At 39.7% G+C, this 19,143-nt stretch overlaps 1 protein-coding gene across 4 annotated transcripts in view; it reads right to left on the bottom strand.

The window, feature by feature from the left end:
* The window catches only part of LOC138583631 (intermembrane lipid transfer protein VPS13B-like), a 320,195-nt gene that overhangs the window by 280,816 nt on the left and 20,236 nt on the right, over positions 1-19,143 (bottom strand). For all 4 annotated transcript variants that reach the window (XM_069655550.1, XM_069655552.1, XM_069655554.1 and 1 more), the window contains exons 4-9: positions 16,129-16,246; positions 11,037-11,204; positions 9,391-9,572; positions 8,270-8,444; positions 3,275-3,549; positions 385-480 (exon numbers count right to left, since the gene is read on the bottom strand). In XM_069655550.1, coding sequence (XP_069511651.1) covers positions 385-480; positions 3,275-3,549; positions 8,270-8,444; positions 9,391-9,572; positions 11,037-11,204; positions 16,129-16,246 — 1,014 coding nt within the window. The remainder of the gene's footprint in view (positions 1-384; positions 481-3,274; positions 3,550-8,269; positions 8,445-9,390; positions 9,573-11,036; positions 11,205-16,128; positions 16,247-19,143) is intronic.

Genomic DNA, 19,143 nt, shown 5'->3' with positions numbered 1-19,143 from the left:
TGACTCACCTTGCCTTTGCTACACCCTGCAGACAATGAATCACATAATATTCAGGTAAATACAAGGCCTAAAGTTCCCCGGTTTACTAGCCATCACTTTGCCCTTTAACGCTCTTGCAGTTTTGGTCCCAGTTTAGACTGCTCTCTCCTAGTTCCAGCAAAGCCATAAATTATAGAAACGGAATTGGAAATATCTAAGAATTCTTAAATCTCGTAGATAGCTTGGGAGAAAACCCCTTCCTCATGAGGGGAAAATTTGGAAATTAATTCTAAACAATGTAATAACTATAATAAATCAATAAATCAGTAAAAGGCAATACAAGACTAAAGTCCAAAGATCATTATACACTCAACATATTTAAGCGTAGATGTGGTCCAGTCTTACTTCAATTGTGATTCCCTCTTGCTCCAGACACAGGACCTCTCTGGACTTGACCTTCTGAGGGCTGTAATAGCTGCTCTCAGACTGGGTTTCTGTCAGCTGAGAAAAAAGGCAGAGAGAAAGAATCTATGTTATATTTTTCAAAAGGTGAAACATTGAGTCCACTAATAAAAAGTTTTTTTTTAGCAGATTTTACACAATTTCAATCAATATATATGTATATATATGTATATTTACTGTATATATTACTAGTAATCTAGAAATATATACGTACAGTATGTGTCTGTGTTTGTGTGTGTACAACATATCAAAACAATTGGGAGACAATTCATAAGGGAAGATTCAGTTTTGTTTGACAGAAGATGTTACAGTTAGAACAATAACAAGGCTGTCTCTAAAAATACTATGTCATTGGTCATTGGGGAGTAGAGAGTGGGGGATGACATGAACCAAATGATCGGCAGACCGGGAGTCGAACCTGGGATCAGTGTGTCAAGGACTGTAGCCTCTGTACATGGGGCGCCTGCTCTACCAACTGCTAAACCAGAGCCCCATGTACCCACTGTTTCACTGCTAAAACACATCCGTGGTTTGAAAAAATTAAACAAACGCAATGCAAGTCTTTGGATCTGATGGCCAAAGAGGCCCCAGAAAGTAATGCTTAAAACCAGAAACAATAAGATCCAAACAAAGACAGATGAGATCTTCTTAAATCAGAGACTTAAAGCCTGCCTTGGGAGTTTTTGGTCGTATTCTCTTCCAAAGTTTGGACTCATGCCAAACACATTCATCAAACCACATGACAGCCACTTCATTTTGATTCTTGGGAAGTCACTCTCTGGCTTGATGGGGAACACAACCAGGAAAGAAATGTACGTGTCAGTGTTCTCCAACTATTTGAGTAAATTGAAGAGGAATTGTTTGTAGAGACAATGTGGAGGCAGTGTATGAGAAAGAGTGTCTGGTTAAAACTAGTTGGTTTGGAGATAGGAGTACAGATGCTTTTGAGGTTGGCAAAACTAAATACTTTGGATGCATAGCAGAACTGTGTAAGCCCTATCCTATTCAACTTCAGCATGGAAAGCAGGTGCAGAGCAAGAAGCAGCTTTTCCTTATTATTCGTACTAATGGAGCAGTGGAGAAGACTCTCTCACCCTCGCTCCCTTACCTTTTTTCTTTTAATCACCTGAAAAAAGACTCCGGGAACACTTCAAATTTGCCATGAGACAAAAAAGTTAACAAAGCAAAAAGTAAAAATAAATCTTTAAAATTAAATGTTAAGTATGGAAAACAATGAGAGTTGGAATGTTTGCAAAAGAGAAACAGTGGAGCAAATGGTCAGTGTTTAAGTATGCACAGTGTGGGTCAAGGCCATTAACATTCTGCCAATTTCTCTGATCAAACAGATATCAATAGTTATGGGTCAACAATCTAAGAATACCTCTCATGTCAAATTCTGGCTGAAGCAGTGGCTGTTCAAAGTCATGAAATTCCCTCAAGCTAAATACTTCCTTGTAGGACAGAGACGAGAACGTTTAAAAAAACCATCCTCTCAGCCGTTTGCAATTACTCCAGATGAGAGGTAATTAATTGATTAAAAGAACTGAAATGATACAGAAACAACTTAAACATTATTAGAAAAGCAACTAGGTCTGTTTGCTCTGAAACATACTCCCGCTCACTGATCATACATGCAGTCAAGTTTACACATACACACACACACACACACACACACACGAAGTCCAAGTATTCTGAATGAGCAGGAAGGATTAAAGTTTGAGATCAATTCCTGAATAGTCATCACACAATGTATAATGTCTTAAACATTGGTGTGACCCGAGACGCCAGTTAGCGGTTACACTACCTCCTCTATACCGCACAAAAAGAAAAAGGGGATTGTAAATTCCTGAAGACCAAACTTTGACAAAGACAAAAACTGAAAATGACAGCAAAATACGAGAAATATATCTCTAGTATTTTCCTAGCCATGACATAGCCCTAGACATATTGGTTCAACCTTGTGTATTACACATTAAAGTAACAACCTCAAACTTTTTCACTAAAATAAATGTCTTTCAAGAAACTATCTATCACTGAATGAGTTAACACAATGGTGATTGAGTCTATGGCCAACTGATGAAAGCCTTTGCATTTGTAGTATATCATATTTTTATGGACTGTGTGTCTGTGGCGACATTCACGGAAAAAATCATATGCGGTGCCCAGTTAGTGACACGTTTTCCGTCACCCAGCAGTGGTTGGTCTGTCAGAGAGGGTAGGTGGAGCTAAGCAGCTGCACTTCTGGTTTCTGTAAGCATTGCGAGGAAACGGTACTCAGTATGGCTGAACAAACAACGATAAGATTGATCCAAAATCCAAAGGGAGCAAGCAAGGGAAATCAAAGTTAGAATCATGACAAAGAGAGCCAGCCATGCTCCCGTAATTACCGATTATCCCCAGTGGGTTGCGCTCAAGAGCACGAAACTGAAATATTCAAGATTGGAACTTTAACACTCGTACCTTCACCATAAATCGTAACTGTTTTTTGAAAATTAAATATATTTTTTTTGCCACTTTACATAAAGTATCTGTTTATCTGAAATACCTTGTTTTATTTCAAAAGCACATCTTTACCCTGAATTACATCCATACCACATTTATGTTGAGAGTCAAATGACTGCTGAAAATGAAAGTATTAGTTCAGCCTTGTATTTAAATACTGTCCAACAACTTGATCATGTTATCCTTTTTTCCACTGACAAGAAACAACTGTACATATGTAAAAATGTAACTGCTTGCTCATTGTATACAGGAATAAGAGGCCCCATGCAACATTTCAAATTATTTGGTAATGAAGTAATTCATTTTCATAGATTTTTTAACAGCTGACTACCTTGAAGGTTACAGAAGCTTTGGTGCAGTAGAAGCCAACGGAAACAATTGGGTCTTTTGGTGTGTGTTGTTGGGGGTTGTTGGAGATGTTTCTTGTCTCTCTTTGCTGGTAGAAGCCTTCTTCACTCCCCTCCTCTGTGGCTACGATTGCTGGGACAAAGGACCAAGCCCAGGACACCCAACCCTGGTCGGTCTCTTCTGGGCTCCCAGGCAGCATGTAGAGGTCTGGACTTGAATACTGGCTAGTTCCTTGGCTTTCCATATCAATATCCATTCCTGAAGCAGAAAAAAAGTATTTGTTAATTATAAAGCAAATTATAGTATACGATTTTATTGTAGTTTGAAAGGTAATAAATAAAAAGTCAGGCTTAGCACTTGCAGATCAATGTTTTACTCCAACAAAGAATCTTAAGATTATATTTCGGCAGCTTAATACAAACTTCCAAACCTAGAAAGACATGGTGGACACAAAGTGTGAGAGAAAATGCATAATAATACTAAAACAAGACTAGATCAAAACGTGGCTGACCGCATCAGGTCAATGTGTGCTTTTATGGGCAATGTGTTACAAGGACTGTCCTTATGAGGCCGATGACAACGTGTTTGAAAGCAGGTGCACGCTGCAGATGTAGGTGAGGACAGCGGACGAGCAGCGAAGGAGCAGCCCCGCCTACTCCCTGAAATAGGTATCCAGAGCCGTAAAGACAGAGTCGTGTCAGTGGAGGTCCAATATGCTCCATGATCCCCAATTGTGATGTCACAACTCTCTCTCTACGGCTGTGAAAGTACCGTTACTCACTCACTCACTCACTCACTCAGTCAGTCAGTCACATACAGACCCATGTGTAGAGCTGACCCCGGCGGTCAGCCAAAAAATGATAATGGAACTGTCTTTGCCTAATGCAGCACACTAAATTAATAAGCACATGGCCTTAGGGTAGTTAAATACAAGCAAGATGTTTCAGCTGTCAACTTAACATACAAAAAAAACACAGACCGAGGCAGTTTCACAGTAGTTGTTGCCAATGTTCCAGCATGCAGGTGTTTGAGTGAATGTCTGCTGCAGGAACTTACAGCTGCGGGGGTGGGGGTTAGTGGTGCAGGTAAAGGAGGGATCAATAACGGGACACGCCTCCTATGCCTAGTCAGAGTGCAAGAGATTGACTGAATCACAGGCTATTGTAAGGCCCTTACCTTGCAAAAGGAATAGACGTTCATGAAAAGTGGAGGGGGAAAGCACATTGAAGCGTTAAAAAAATTACCAGCGAATAGGGTATAAATCGGTGGACTGCCATGACTGCCGTGCTCCCTACAAAAGTCAAGCACGAGTGTTGTGAAGCCCATTCTTTTCTCTTTCTCGTTTTTCTCAACAAACTTTTCGTGGGGACACATGTTCCCCAAACCACTATGCACCCCTCGGTCCCTGATCCCAACCTCTTAACTCGTCCCATCGTGTGTTTCTATACAAATCGGAGAGGAAGCTGATGTCAATACACAAGAATGTGTAATCCCATTCCTTGCGGCCTCACATCCTCTATGAGAAAACAATAACGTCCGTGAGGTCACAGCTTAAGAATCCCAGAGGCTAAGGCGGTGAAATTATGACATATTTTAATTAAATCTTTCACTTTGTGAATTGGCAGTTGAAAATCTTTTTACACCCAAACTCCCATCTCTCTGTCCGAATCTATGTCTCCTTTCCCTTTTTTTCCCTTTTTGTTTTCACTCAGAGGAAGCCTTTGAGATGTCAGTTCAACAAAATAAGCCCTTTCGCTTCAACTCACCACCTGACGAATCCTAGGTTTGAATTACTAGGCAATCATAATAAAAGCACAGTTACCAAGTAATTCAAACAGACTGGCTTAAGAAGACTTTGAAGTATTAATCCAAAGAAGCAAGTGAAAAATTCCCAGAGAGTGATGTAGACTGGCCTAAATGTATGCTGCTGTGGAGTAAAGCACTATAACCACACAGGTGTGGAATACAACCAACACTGCATCATCAGAAGAGCAATTAAAGCCTGACTGGATCTTTTTTTCTAAAACCTAATCCAGATGTGTCTAAGTCCAAGTCTAGTCCAAGATCTCCAGGCATTGGGGTAAGTCTCAGTTAGCAAGGGAGAGGGTATTGTAAGTGAGTTAACAGCTAAGTGACATTGAGACAGTGAGAGGAGAGGAGTAAGAGAGGCAGTGCCCTTGCAAGCCAGTAGATGTCTCTCCATGTTTATAGTGGGGAGGTGGAGTGGTTACCTGACTCACACACATCAATAATTTTTCACAGTCAAAGATAAGAACCCGTTCATGCCTTTCTCACAGGTAACACAATACTTGCACACGGTCACAATTTGGTGCACAGGACTACCTCTGTTGCTATGAAGAAAGGAACATGTTTCAACATTTGAGTCACATAATGTTTTCCTTCAACATTAAAATAGTTTTAAATTCAGTTTAGCAGTTGTTGCAGGAGAATATAAAACACACTGCAAGACTCAAAGCTGTTAATCTTCACACCAATATTAATAGGCAAAGAGATTAATAAAACGGGCCCTGTCACGTAACTGGACAAGCACAAGGGAGCCACATGAAGTTTATAGGGGGAGGATAGCCTGTGGCCTCAGACTGATACATTATGATCCATTCCAATCAATATGCCTCTGAGAAGTCCTCAGCTCTCTTATAAAGCCAAAACAGAACTCTCAGTCCTATACATGCCCATACTGAGCACCTATAAATGCCATTAGGCAAACCGATAGCTCACATATATACTTTACAGAGAGGCACGCACGTATACAAACACACACACAGACACACACACACACACCATGCAGGCTCTTCAGCAGCCACAGTCCTTGGTTCATAATTCTTTACATACTTGTTAAAACCGTACAGCTTACGGTGCCATGACCAGCTGGTCCATTCAAACATATTAGTCATCTGTTTTTCCAACAGCTTAAATTTTACAGCGTTTTACAGACTTCATTTAATTTCAGACCGCCATCTAATTCTGACTGAAAGTTTACTTTGGTTAGTGACACACGTAGCCCTGCCATTCATCTATTAGAGGTATTCATTAATGAGACGTTGGCCCTTACCTAAACAGAAAGAGTCTTACAAACAGCATGCACGCAACAGTGAATCATGGGCACATAAGCACATTACAGGGCTTTTTCCACTTTGTTAATTTCAAAAGAAAAAATGAATTAATATTCAAGACAAAGCAAGATAGAAAAATAGAGACATACACACACAGACACTCACACAAATGCACACACTCTGCGATCAGAATATCCCCAGAGACACAGCAGTCTTTGTGAAATCAAATGAATATGATTAATTACTATTTACAATACTGTGGTTCATTTTACAGCAGTCATGCAAGAGTAGAAACATTTACACAAAGTACATAGATTTAAAAGCCCAAAAAGAATATGTGTTTCATATAAACACCTCAATCAGAAAAAATGGGCTCAAACAGAAAGACATTTCAATCCAAAGCACAAAAAAGAAAAAATGTCCCAAGCTTATAGGTACATTAGCACTACCTACTGTACTGTACTACATTGTTGTTAATGTACCTTTTTGGGAGCTGCTGCATGAATAACAGCAACACAATAACATAAACTACTGTGCTGAATATAGGATACATATCCATTGTCACAGGGTTGATCAAACACACAGTTACAGTACATACACAGACAACTGCACCTCCCCCCCTTCAGCCTTTTTATATTGTCGATTACTTCCAGCATAACAAGATCTGTGGGTGCTAAGGTTCCAAGAGCTGGTCCCCTCTTGTATATTTTTGTGATGGGATACTAATTCATTCTCAGAGGCTCTGCATAGCAGTAGCATGACACCGAATCTTACATCTGGCATTGGAAACTGAACTGGAAGCTGCGCCAACTTGAAGTAAAAGTTCCAGGCCAACAGGCAGGGAAGTTAGAGGGAGGGAGCGAATGGTCTGTATTGTGCTGGGCTGCCTCCCACCCCTCTGCCCACCACTTCCCCTGCACTATAATTTGCTCCTGGTGCTACAGAGGCTGATTTAGCCCTGCAGGAACTGGGACTTGATCCTGTTCTATTTACCTGAGATAACAATGAGCAGTTGGGGAGAGATAAGATGGGCGTTTAAGGAATGAGGTGTTTTGTGAGGGGTGGCTGTAGCTATTATGTATGTCTGTCGTCTTGTGTATATGTGGTATGTCTGTTACAGAAGCCGACAATGAGTATTTTTTGCTCTGCTGTGCTCCTTGCTGCGATTGTTGATTTCGGCTACTGCTCCAATTAGAAAGACAGAAATGGGCCTGTGTTTGATTCATTCCTTTTTTCTTCCCTTTGTCCTCTTCTCTCCTGTCACATGAAGGGGGATAAGGCGTGATAACAACAGTCTGTGTTGAATTACACGCTCCGTATTTTGTTTGCGGAAAAAGCAGGAGGAGCACACACCATGGTCAGAGTGATGTTTAATGTCCCGTTTAGGAACAACAGCGGCATATGGGCAGACATAGCTCCTCAATAGATCAAGGCAATGTGCAAAACATCATGAGGTGAAAGTGCTGTGTAAGGAAAGGTTAACTGCTTTCTGCACGATCTGATGGTTCATTAACCAATTCAGACCCTTGGACCACAATTTGTAGTAAAATATGACTGCTATGAGACAATCATCAAAATATACAACTAAAGCAAAGCAATTTTAGCAAATTGTAGTGCCAACTGCCATAAAAGAGGGAGACTGCCTCATTGTTCTATTTTGGTGTAAAAATGAATAAAATTAAATTACAGCATAATCTAACTTACGTAGAGTACTTACATGGGCAACTGCCACTGCTAGTTACCAAGTTAAACAATCATTTATTCTACTAAAAGAAACTCTTACATTTATTACATTCTAAAATACAGACAAAGAAAAAAGCAGCAATAAAAAAAACAAACAAATCAGAGACAGAACAATCAACTAAACAGAATTGTCACTGTACTCCCCAAGAAACCTCACTTACCAGGTAAAATTGCTCCAGCCTCGCTTACATGACCACTGCCTTCTTCTCCCTCCCCCTCTTTGTGTCCACCAATTTCCCCATAGTAGAGGGCAATAATCAGCTCTAAAATTCGGATAAACATTGGTAGCTGCTGATCAGTGATGGACAACTTCAGGCTCTCAACCATGGTCTGGATCTGAGGACAAATAGAGAAACATAAAAGATGATTCGAATTTTGAAGTCGGATTTATTAAATTACAGACTGAGTTGTGAATGGGTCCTATAAGAACTGATATGGATTCCCCTCTAGCTAACTAGTTGTTGCTGAGTGTTGCATGGTGAGGACAGTTTTTGCTCCTTCAACTCACCAGAAGATTGTCAAACATGAACTAACCAATGTCATGTGGCAAATCTTTTATGTGTTATTCTGTTGATGGGCTGCTGGTAAACCTTATAAAAGTTCACTAACCCACAAAGCCTGTAGACTCTCTGTAGATGGGAATCAGACAGTTCTGCTTTAACTCAGACTGACTAAAAAAATGTTTGACAGATAAATGGAGTTTAATTAACTTTACATGATGTAGCTATGTTGTGAAAAGATGATAGATGTGATAATGATAAACAAAACCATCAGACAACCACAATCAATTGGCTGGAAAAAAAAAAAATCAAGACATTACTTTCTTCATGAAACAAGTTTAAATCTGACTGCATAAACAATTTTCCTCCAAATTAAGAATCAAGGTAGCTAAGATTGAATGCATGATTATTGACAAAGATAATCAGCTGTTCCAATTAAAATAAGAACAAAAACGACTGTGTCTCTCTGTAAGGATTCTCAAGAAAGGACCACTTTTTTCTAAATCAAACAGTAACACTTGAATAAAGGCTAAGAGATTAATCGAGATTCATTTTCAATCTCAATGGTGTAAAAGAATGAGTTACAATGTGTCATTGTCCTCCTAGTGACTTGAGAACAGCTAAACTAACCAAAATAAGTCATGTTTTTATCAAAACTGTAAGCTTCTAGACACATTAGTGGCATAATTACATCAAAAACAATATAAACGTTTTTTTCCCCTAACACTTTAGCTTTGAAAAAAAGAAAAGGCGGTTGTTGGCATTAATTTGGAGCCGCTCACTTTGATGACAGATGGGATCTTGGAATTGATGTTGTCGTAGGTAAAATGGAGGCGTGTTCTGAAGGAGCATTTGTACAGCAACGGGTCCTGGTAAAACTCAATCTTGCCACTAGCATTCCGCTTGTCCAAGCACACTGTGCAGTCAGCAAAGTTGATCACTTTCCTTAGGACGAGCTCTGGAGCTTAACAGAGAAAAAACAAAACAAAATCAACGTAGAAAATTTTGCATTACACACATAAGAGGTTGACCCATTGACACAAATAGAGCATGTGGACATATGCATTAAACATATGCTCAAAGAGTTATGTACACATATAGAGAGGTATCATTAAACAAAGACAAATGCAATTACACACACTCTGATAGAAAGCACAGTAACTCCACATTATCTGTGATCTGGGAGATCAGGAGAGATGACACTCAGCAAGCATAAAAGAGCTGTTGTGTAATTGGACATTTATGAGAAATATAACCAAGTGGTCTGTGATTTTGTTGTGAGTGTGTGGTCTGTGGTGTATGTGCTTTGGATGATCACACGTCATCAGAGTCTTAACTGTCACTGAGTCACTCGGCCCTGACAAACTGGTCACAGGACCCATCATTCCCACAATAATATCTAAACTGTGACAGTAATTACTGTTGTAAACACTACTTGCTGCACATGTTTGAAAAGGATCCCAGTAACGAGAAATTCCACAGTGATAACAACAACTGAAAATAACCATTTCATGATTTCTATCTGAAAATAGGCTTTAGTGGCTCCCTACAATTCTACTTCAAGGGTGAGACACTAGGTACATTTTAAAACAATTGCATTATTGTAATTCTCTACAAGTAACACCAGAAACTCAGATGTATGTGCTGCTGAATGCAATGGAAATAAATCAGTGACAGAATATTAAAATATCTGCTTACAGCATTGTTGCAGTTTATGAGCAGGGAAAAAATTAAATCAAACTAAATTAGCTCTGCATCATTAAAGAAAAACTTAATTTCCAGCGAAAGCTCAGGCGCTCTTCATGGAATACAACAATCAGATAATCCTAAAAGCCACTTTCACATATAGTCTGCACGCCTGAAACTATCTGGACATTACCCAGGGGAGCTGCTAGTGAGAACGCAAATGTCCGAATCAGTTGAAACAGACATTAAACAGACTTTAACCTGCCAGCCCCCAAGTGCAAAGTGAGCTTTTCACTCTATTCTTGATATTGTGGATGTCTTTCTACATGTTGTATTGATAATATCAACACAAAAACAGTTATTATAGACAGATACTTCTCTTTATGCAAGCTATCACTAGACCCCACTCCTTGCCTGAACCACGTTGAAATAAAAAGAAACAGCCAACTATAATTACAATTAGCATGCTAAGGTTTAAAATCCCCAACCACCTCTATCACCTGTGGTTGAGCTCTTGTCTGTGTCAAGGCCCACTCTGCATTAGAGTGGGGAATTTATCAGGAGCGTGAATATCAGAGTACTCTGGCAGCCAACATTGTGCAGTTACACTAAAGCCAGCTTCTCTGACCTAAGTTTGAACTTAGATAATTAAACAGTTACTGTAATATACTGTATATGTTCCTGTCTCAATGGATAAACTAGTTAATCCCACTACCAAGGAATGTAAGCAGCCAATGCTCACCAGTAATGTCCATGAAGGCCCTCTCCCATATATCGTCCACAGTGTAGCACTCTGCTGAGGTAATGTTGACCGACAGCACAATGTCATCTTCCACATATTTAAGGATCAGGTTGTTCACCACAATATCCACGTTGTTCACCACGCGCCTGATCAGACTCTGCACATATCCTACAAACACATAAGACAACAGATAAAGAGAAATAGATTAAAAGGTGAAATACATGTTAACAAAGAGACAGGCATGCAAATAGGAGGATATAGTAGCTATATTAGCATATACTTAGAGGACAAATTAATTTACTTTTGAGACACTAAACTAACATTAGTTAGCTTGAGCAGCGGTACATACCCTGGGTGAATTGATCAATCTCTGATGTGCTCCTCTCAAAGGCATTATGGTGTTAAACTCAAAGCTATGCAGATGCTGCCTCAAACATATCCCTCTCAGTTTGTTAAATCACTGAGGAGCTTGCATGGTCAATTGAAACTTAGCAAGCATGAGCACACACATGCATGTTAAGTTAATACAGGTTTTATCCGACATATTTAAACAAGATAAAGTTATAAACAGAGCAGAAAACTACATTTTAAAAATTGATTTTTGCTGATTTATGTTACAATGTTACAATTTATGACACATTGTGCCAATTACTAAAAGAAAAAAAAAGATAAAGGGGGGGCAGTGGCTTTGTGGTGGGTAGGCAGAGGGATGTAGTAACAGAGAGTAAGCAGTAGTGAAAAAAGAGTCCAATTGATTGTGTTTCTGAAGAGCTGGGGGAGCCATACTGCAGTGTTACCAGTACCTCCTAATGGCCAGTGACGCCCAGAAACAGAAGCTTTACAGACAAAACATACATGGTAAGGTCATTACTCAACAAAGTTAGAAAAAACTTAAAATATTACAGACAGGGGACTTACGACCATTAAAAATGAAAATATACAGCAGTAAATCATGCTAACCACAGTACCATTGGCATTGTTCATTCCTCCCATGAACTGTTAAACATAGTCACTACAAGTTAAAACATAGAAACCTTTAATGCTTTTCCCTTATTTCCCAAACCAAACATTTACCTTCCTGTATCTACATGCCTGGCCCAGGGCATAATTTCGCAGAACTAAATGGTGCTTTATATGAAAATATTTATATGAATTGGTTAACTATACTCTCACTTGTACACAGGCCTGACTATTTATTAGCATAATCTAATTTACAATAGTCTCACTCTGTTTGGTCATGCTGCCTGACCAAACAGAGTGGCAGGAAGAGAGGATGATAAAGTATAAATTCCACTCATAAACGCAATGTGTGTTCGTGACATTTGTGCGGGTTTTGAATGACTGCAAGTGGTAGTCTGAGTTTGAGTGTGTGCCTGGCTGCTGTCTTGCGTGCATGAATGTTGCTGTGTGTGCCTGTGGTTTCTGGTCAGTTAGAAAGCTGCTGTCGCACCTGCAGCCTGGGCAGTAAAACCAGCACTTTACCCCCTGCTATTTCCCTCTCTGGATCTAATTTACTAATGTCAGGGGGTCTCTCTTCCTCTCTTGCACTCTCTAATACATGTTATACTTCTTCTTGCCTTGCACCAAGTCCAGGGCCCCATTCCTTCTCTCTGCGAGCCATCACACTGCTCTGAACTTCTGTAAACAATTGTCACGGCCAACACCTGTGCTGCAGCCCACAGGGAAGGAGCCCACTTAAAACTGTTCAACCATAAAATTAGGGGAAAAACCAGCTCTTCAAAACAGGCCAACTTCTCTCTTCTGTGCAATACAAAAAAGAAACACTATAATGTTTATGCTCAACATTTTTCTCTATATGGAAAGAAATAGTACTTATAAGCCTTGCCACACAACAGCCATGAAGAGAGACTGAGAATAATCAGACAATAAATATACTGTGAGTTGTTCCTGCTGTGTAATTCTGAATTGCATTAGTACTTTCAGAAATAAAAACAAGTGAATATGGTTTGCTTCCACTTGTCCCCTTACAGGAACAGGTCAGTCTATACTGTATAAGCACCATGTTGTTCTGTACCATATCCTATGATGCAACATTTCAGTCCTGATAGAAGATAGTGTTCTATCCAGAATGACATTTCCCCAATCCATCAGCCCAAGGAGCAACTGAAAGGTTTGACAAGTATGAAAAGGATGTGAATTATATGCTGTGGCCTTTGCAGCCCCAAGGTTGAGACCAACGCATTAGACAGCACTCTCTAACAGGGTAACTATCACCAATAATGTAAGCCACTTAATTATATTAGCCTTTATTTGCATGGTACAGCAGTTCCTTAGAACAGAAGAAAGCTAAGCTGGAGAAAGGTCCAGCATTTACCAATATGGGATATTCTTTATCCATAAGAAGCATTTTCCAGTTAATACCAGAACAGCTGCTGTATTTATTTTCTGAGCATAGGCCCCAGTACCAGGACAGCAGCAGCACTGGACTGCAGATTTATGTCAGGAGTGTGTTTGCATTTCAATCCACGCAAATCTCAATATACTTCAATCACACCTATACTTACTCAACCATTCATGTATACACAATAATTGGACGTTCAAAGCAACACAGGCAGAATCAAAACTCGAAATTGCCCTGCAGTGATCACACACCCATCCACACATATCTGCCTGTGTCCACTGCCTTCTGAGATGGAAGCTTTGCAGTGCAGGTAACTTTACGATAACAATGTATATGCTATTTAAAAAAAAGGACTGCCTGTCTGTATCCTCCAATCATATGTAATCAAAAATTACATAATCATTGTAATCTTTTACCAATAACAAAGTCTGCTAAAAACTGCTTTCACTTTTTTGTAGTGTAATATGGAATAACTTATAGTAGTATTTATGCAATGAGTAAATAGGACAAATAGTGGGGATCTGTTGTGATATGAATATTTGAATCCGTTGACAGCCAATGTTAACGAAATACTGAAGTTGACATGCAGTATTTAGCCACACCAGCAGCACTGTAGCAGAGATTTGGTTAACCAGCAATGGTAGAAAAAAAAAGTAAACTCAACATGAATCATCAACTCACTTGTTGGGATCTATATGGTTTTTCTTTTACAGTACTGTGTTTACACATTTTAGGGAACAATCAAAGACAGGAAAGCCAATAATGTAAATCCTATGTAAATATTTGAGGGAAAAACCTATAAAAATTGTTGTATAGATATTATTACTTTCATTAATACAATAAATACTAAACTGTGATTAATTACATGATTTCACCTACCGTTGAACCTAATTACATTTTTCACATGACTTACTTGCTTGCTTTATGTTTTACCATTTCAATACAAAAACACTTGTTTAAGTCAGCAGAAATGCGGACTCTGAGAAAGTCAATGAGTGGAGATTGGGATTCTTGTAGACTGAATTAAACCTTCTAAAGAACTAAAAAGGACTCAATAACCTCTTTTGATGACAAGCGGCCAACAAGGTATTTTGCAATCATTGCAAACTGCACATTTGCTTCATGTTAATACTGGGCATCATTTTGTATTTTCATTTTTCTAAATACAATGCAGTTTATATTTTGTTGATGCATTTTGTACTATGTCCATACAACAATATTGTTCTCACTGCATGACCATTTTAAAGAACCAACCTGTTTTTATGACAGCCAATCAACTCAAGAGGATCTCTTAAAGGACCCACTTTGTGTATACACACAGTGAGTACAAACACATCTGTACATACTACTGGACTATAGCGAGTCTAAAATAAGGAACTTACGAGTCCGAATGACTGAATGTCCACAAAATTGCATTTCTGCATTGCAAGAAATTCTGTGCTCTGTCCTTACTTTTAAAAACATCCTTTATGCACATTTAAGACTCCTGATAGGTTTGTTTTGTATCTTATCATTATGAAAACATCCTCCATCTGAGTCATAGAAGGTTAGTTTTACTTCATCTAACTTTTAACCTCTACCTTTTAATTAGGAAGGCTGAAATTTCACCATTCATCAGTTTCCTCACTGTTATTGAGGTGCTGTGACCTCTGACCAAAGAGTTGTCTCTACAGCCTGTAATGGGTTTATACCAGGTCCACTGCTGGAAAAGTGGTTTGCACAATGCTATGCTAAAAACCATACACACACAGATACACACAGGCAAATACTTACATAGACACAGAGACACACAAATTCACACACTCAAATACAAATAGGAGATCCGTGGAGGCTGGCCCGGAGGGAGATGCTGGGTGTGAGGCACCCTGCTTTAACAGCTGGGGAGAGATATGATCTCATAACGTCAGGCCTGGAAATGGATCCTCCCCAGACACAACCAGCCAGAAGTGTAGGTTCATACATTAGTTCATACTAAAACTCTCGGAGTGAACCTTATTGTTGGGTGTTAGACTACGACCTACTGTAAAGCTGAAGACCTCCACCTGTGTTTTCACATTTTTTTCTCTCATAAACCCATATGTTGTTTTTATTTTTTGTCTCCCTTGACCTTTGTTGCCTGCTGAAAAAAAAAATACATTTAAAAACTCACACAAAAAAAGTTTACTTGCTATTATGAGGTCTGTAGGCATATTTCCTCATTAAAGACAGTTACCAATTAAAAAAAGTTTCTTTAAAGGATGTTATTCAGCTACATTTAATCATTCTTGTGAGTTAGTTAAGTGCTGGAGTAAGGCAGGCATGGAATCCATGGCTCTGTAGGAGGCATGTGGTCAAGTGGCCTTGTTGATAAGAGCCATCACTATGTGATTTATCACAGACACATCCCCCATGCTCTCACTGGCTGATTTACAGCGATGCTACACAGCTTATCCCAAAAAGAATATTTTTTAACAATGTAAACGGGTATCATCTACATTTTAATCTGACACTCACCTTTGCAGGCTTTGGCTACTAACAAGCCACTGGTTCTAAATCAAATTCTTTTGTCTCTTTAGCATTCTTACAGGCGAGAAAGCAAAAATAAAAAAGATCTTTCTGTGGTCTAAATAGGCATAACCATGGTCTTACTCTTTGGCCCTGTCCTCCCCCACTGAGACTGTACCTGCTCTGGTGGTCATTCTCTTACCAGGGAGCTGGAATAGCCTTTGTGGCCCCAGAGCAATCACTCACCTGGGGGCAGGTCTGGGTCGCTAGGGGCAGCCTGCTGGAGGCGGCGGGGCTTGGCCATGGTCTTGGAGCTGTCTGAGACACTGCGACTGGCAGAGCTGGAGCCACTCTCATGGTCATCCTGATGGAACAAACATGGACCCTTGTGAGAATAGGTAGTAGGGGAATCACAGAGTTCTTAAATTGGCCTAACAGACATTTAATTAAAAACAGATTAAAGTAAGACTTACAGAAAAGTGTGGGCAAAAGCACAAGAGTTTTGTAGGTTCAAATTAAAGCTACAATAAACAGTTCTTTTGTTGAGGTGGCATAATTAATTCCGACTAAAGCACAAATTGAATCTCTAATTTCCTTCCTACTACTAAGTGCAGCTGGAGATACCATCTTGCTGGCTAGCATAAATCTCCTACTACATTGACACAGCATTGATAACCAACAAATCATGTTAACTTCTGTTAAGTTCTGAAGAACAATATGACCAGTCTAATCTTTGTTATCTCCGTGTGGTTATTGGGGGAAATCCCAATAATGGTGTGAATATAAGATGAGTAACTTTTCTCCTGCATGGCTAGTTGATCAATGAACAGAGGAGTTATTTAGTTATTAAGAGAGCACCTTCCCTTCAACCGTTTTTGAGGCCTCCTTTACACCTACCCTTCCCACTAACCTTCCCTTTATACCCATTTAACGACCATCTCATTCTTTACAAATAAACTGCAGTTCTTTGATTAGAGGGCTGAAGGTCTCTCCTCCACATCAGCACTTCTCATCTGCATTAAGAGACCAGCAGCCGGCTAAGCTAAGGAATGCATGTACAACATCTGTGTGTTTGTGTGTGTGTGTGTGTGTGTGTGTGTGTGTGTGTGTGTGTGTGTGTGTGTGTGTGTGTGTGTGTGTGTAGGAATAAGATGAAATGGGGGACTTGGTCATGGTGTTTTTTTTAAGTGTTAATGGAGACCTGTGATCTGAATTCCAAGTTTTTGTTGGGACTTACATCAAATTTTGGAAGCCAGCACTGCTTTTGTACACCACAAAATTAGCAATTTGGAGTATGTAGGAGAGTAACCTAATACAGCAGAAAAGACACACTAAGGCCACTATACCTTAAAGCTACTAAGATGACTTCCATTTTGTGTCAATACAAGTAGGCCTAAACCATGTGGACAAAGCTGTATCTCTTATGTCTTTGCTGATTCTGTCCCATACATGTAGAGTTTTCTGATGAAAAATCTCATCTAGCTTTCAATTTTCCGTGAAAAATGATGGTCGAGAGGTGTTTTTAACCAGTTACAAATGCATCACAGGAGCTTTAAGTTCAACTCCTCTTTAAATACTGTATAATTGAAAAAATACATCATATTCAACTCACAGTAGACATAAAGCTGCAACAGAGGATGGAAACCAAAAAAAAGACAAACATATTAAAATCATTCTAATACTATTGTACTGCAGCACCTTGCACAATTAGCCTATTGTCTGAGTTAACTACCACAAGTAAGCAAGACGATTAAGACAATGATTAGATTACAAGTGTTCAGGGGGATCAGCATGGCAGTGTCATAGGAGTCACTCCTTACCTTGACTAATGAAAACACTAACACACCCAAATACACACTAGATACTCTAATGAGCAAATGAGCACCCTGAGCCACAGCTTTAAGCCAAGTTACATGCTCTACATATTGTACATAGACTATTAACACACATTTCGTGGTTCTGACACCATTTAATGACAATGAACCCCTGTCTAACTCTGTGGTTGCATAATGAAGATTAGGTTTTAAACATACTTTGCATAATTTGAGTTGTGGACACAATGACTGAGCAAGTATTCCTCAGTGCGGTAAAGTAAACATGCAACTGGCGAAGAAACGAGAGAGACAGAAATATTTACACTTTACTTCAGTAAGGGCCTTTGCGGTAGAGCTGCACTGTGCAAGCAGTTTTTTCCCCATCAATGACTGGTGGGAACTGGTAAACAGAAGGGGAGGAATAATAAATACCTCATCAAGATTCCAAAGAATAAAGATTGGCAAATAATTAGATGTAAATTTCTTGCTCATTATTCACACTCCATTTGTTAACTTGTCATCACTTCAAAAAACTAATTTCTTTAGAGATAATAGAACAGAAAACTGCATTTTTTTTTTACATAAAGTACGTTTTTAAAGAGAAAGGTTGGGATGTTCAGCGTACATTACAATATGCTACTTGAGCACACTAGAATTGGAAACAGCTTCCCTCCCAACTAGGGCTTATATCTATACCTACCTAAGGAATACATAGGCCTGCAGGCCAAAGGTACATTCAGCATGGCAACTCAAACTGTCCCAAAAAAATAAAACGCCCTAATTTGGAAGTAGTGCAATTAAGCTCTCAATGTCACCATTGGCAATGAGTTATTCCCCAGAGGCGAAAATGCCTTTTTCAGAGAGAAGCCCTGGAACAAATGAAGCCTCCCTCAGCTGCTGTTGGGTAAACTGATCCCTCTAATGCCACAGCAGAGCACTGGACGGGGAGGGATGAAGGGAGAGAAAAGGAGGGACAGACTGCGGGACCAGGCAAAGGGGGGTTGTTTCCCTTGCAGGCATGTCAACTCAGCTGTTGACCAAAGACGACAGTAGCAAAAAAGGAAACGAGGGACAAAGAGATATGTAACAAAAAATAAGACAGTGAAAGAATGTGAGAAATTGAGACCTAATACAGTTGATAGATTGCAAGACACAAAGAGGGTTTTGAGATAAAACAGGCACGGAAAAAAGGTCCCAGGTTCTGGCAGTGTGAGTGGCAGGCAAGAGGGACCCCCTACACAGAGGGTAAGTGGGCACCCACGGGGGGTGAGGGCACAGGAAGGCTAGGCCTGACCCTTGTCCTTCTGTAGACGTCTGGCTCAGGCAGGGACCAGGAGGCAGTGTGTTTAGCCTCCCTGGAGGGTCAACCCACATCTGAGCAGCTCAACACATTCGCTGAACCCCACCACCACCTCCAGCTATTAGAAACAGCACCTCTGCAGATCCT

Source organism: Semicossyphus pulcher, unplaced genomic scaffold (assembly GCF_022749685.1).
Source record: "Semicossyphus pulcher isolate SPU_LCO1_2020_fin unplaced genomic scaffold, fSemPul1.0.p SCAF_9, whole genome shotgun sequence".
NCBI lineage: Eukaryota > Metazoa > Chordata > Actinopteri > Labriformes > Labridae > Semicossyphus > Semicossyphus pulcher.
The sequence above is the reverse complement of the archived record's forward strand: the minus strand, read 5'-3'. Positions and strand labels throughout refer to the sequence as shown.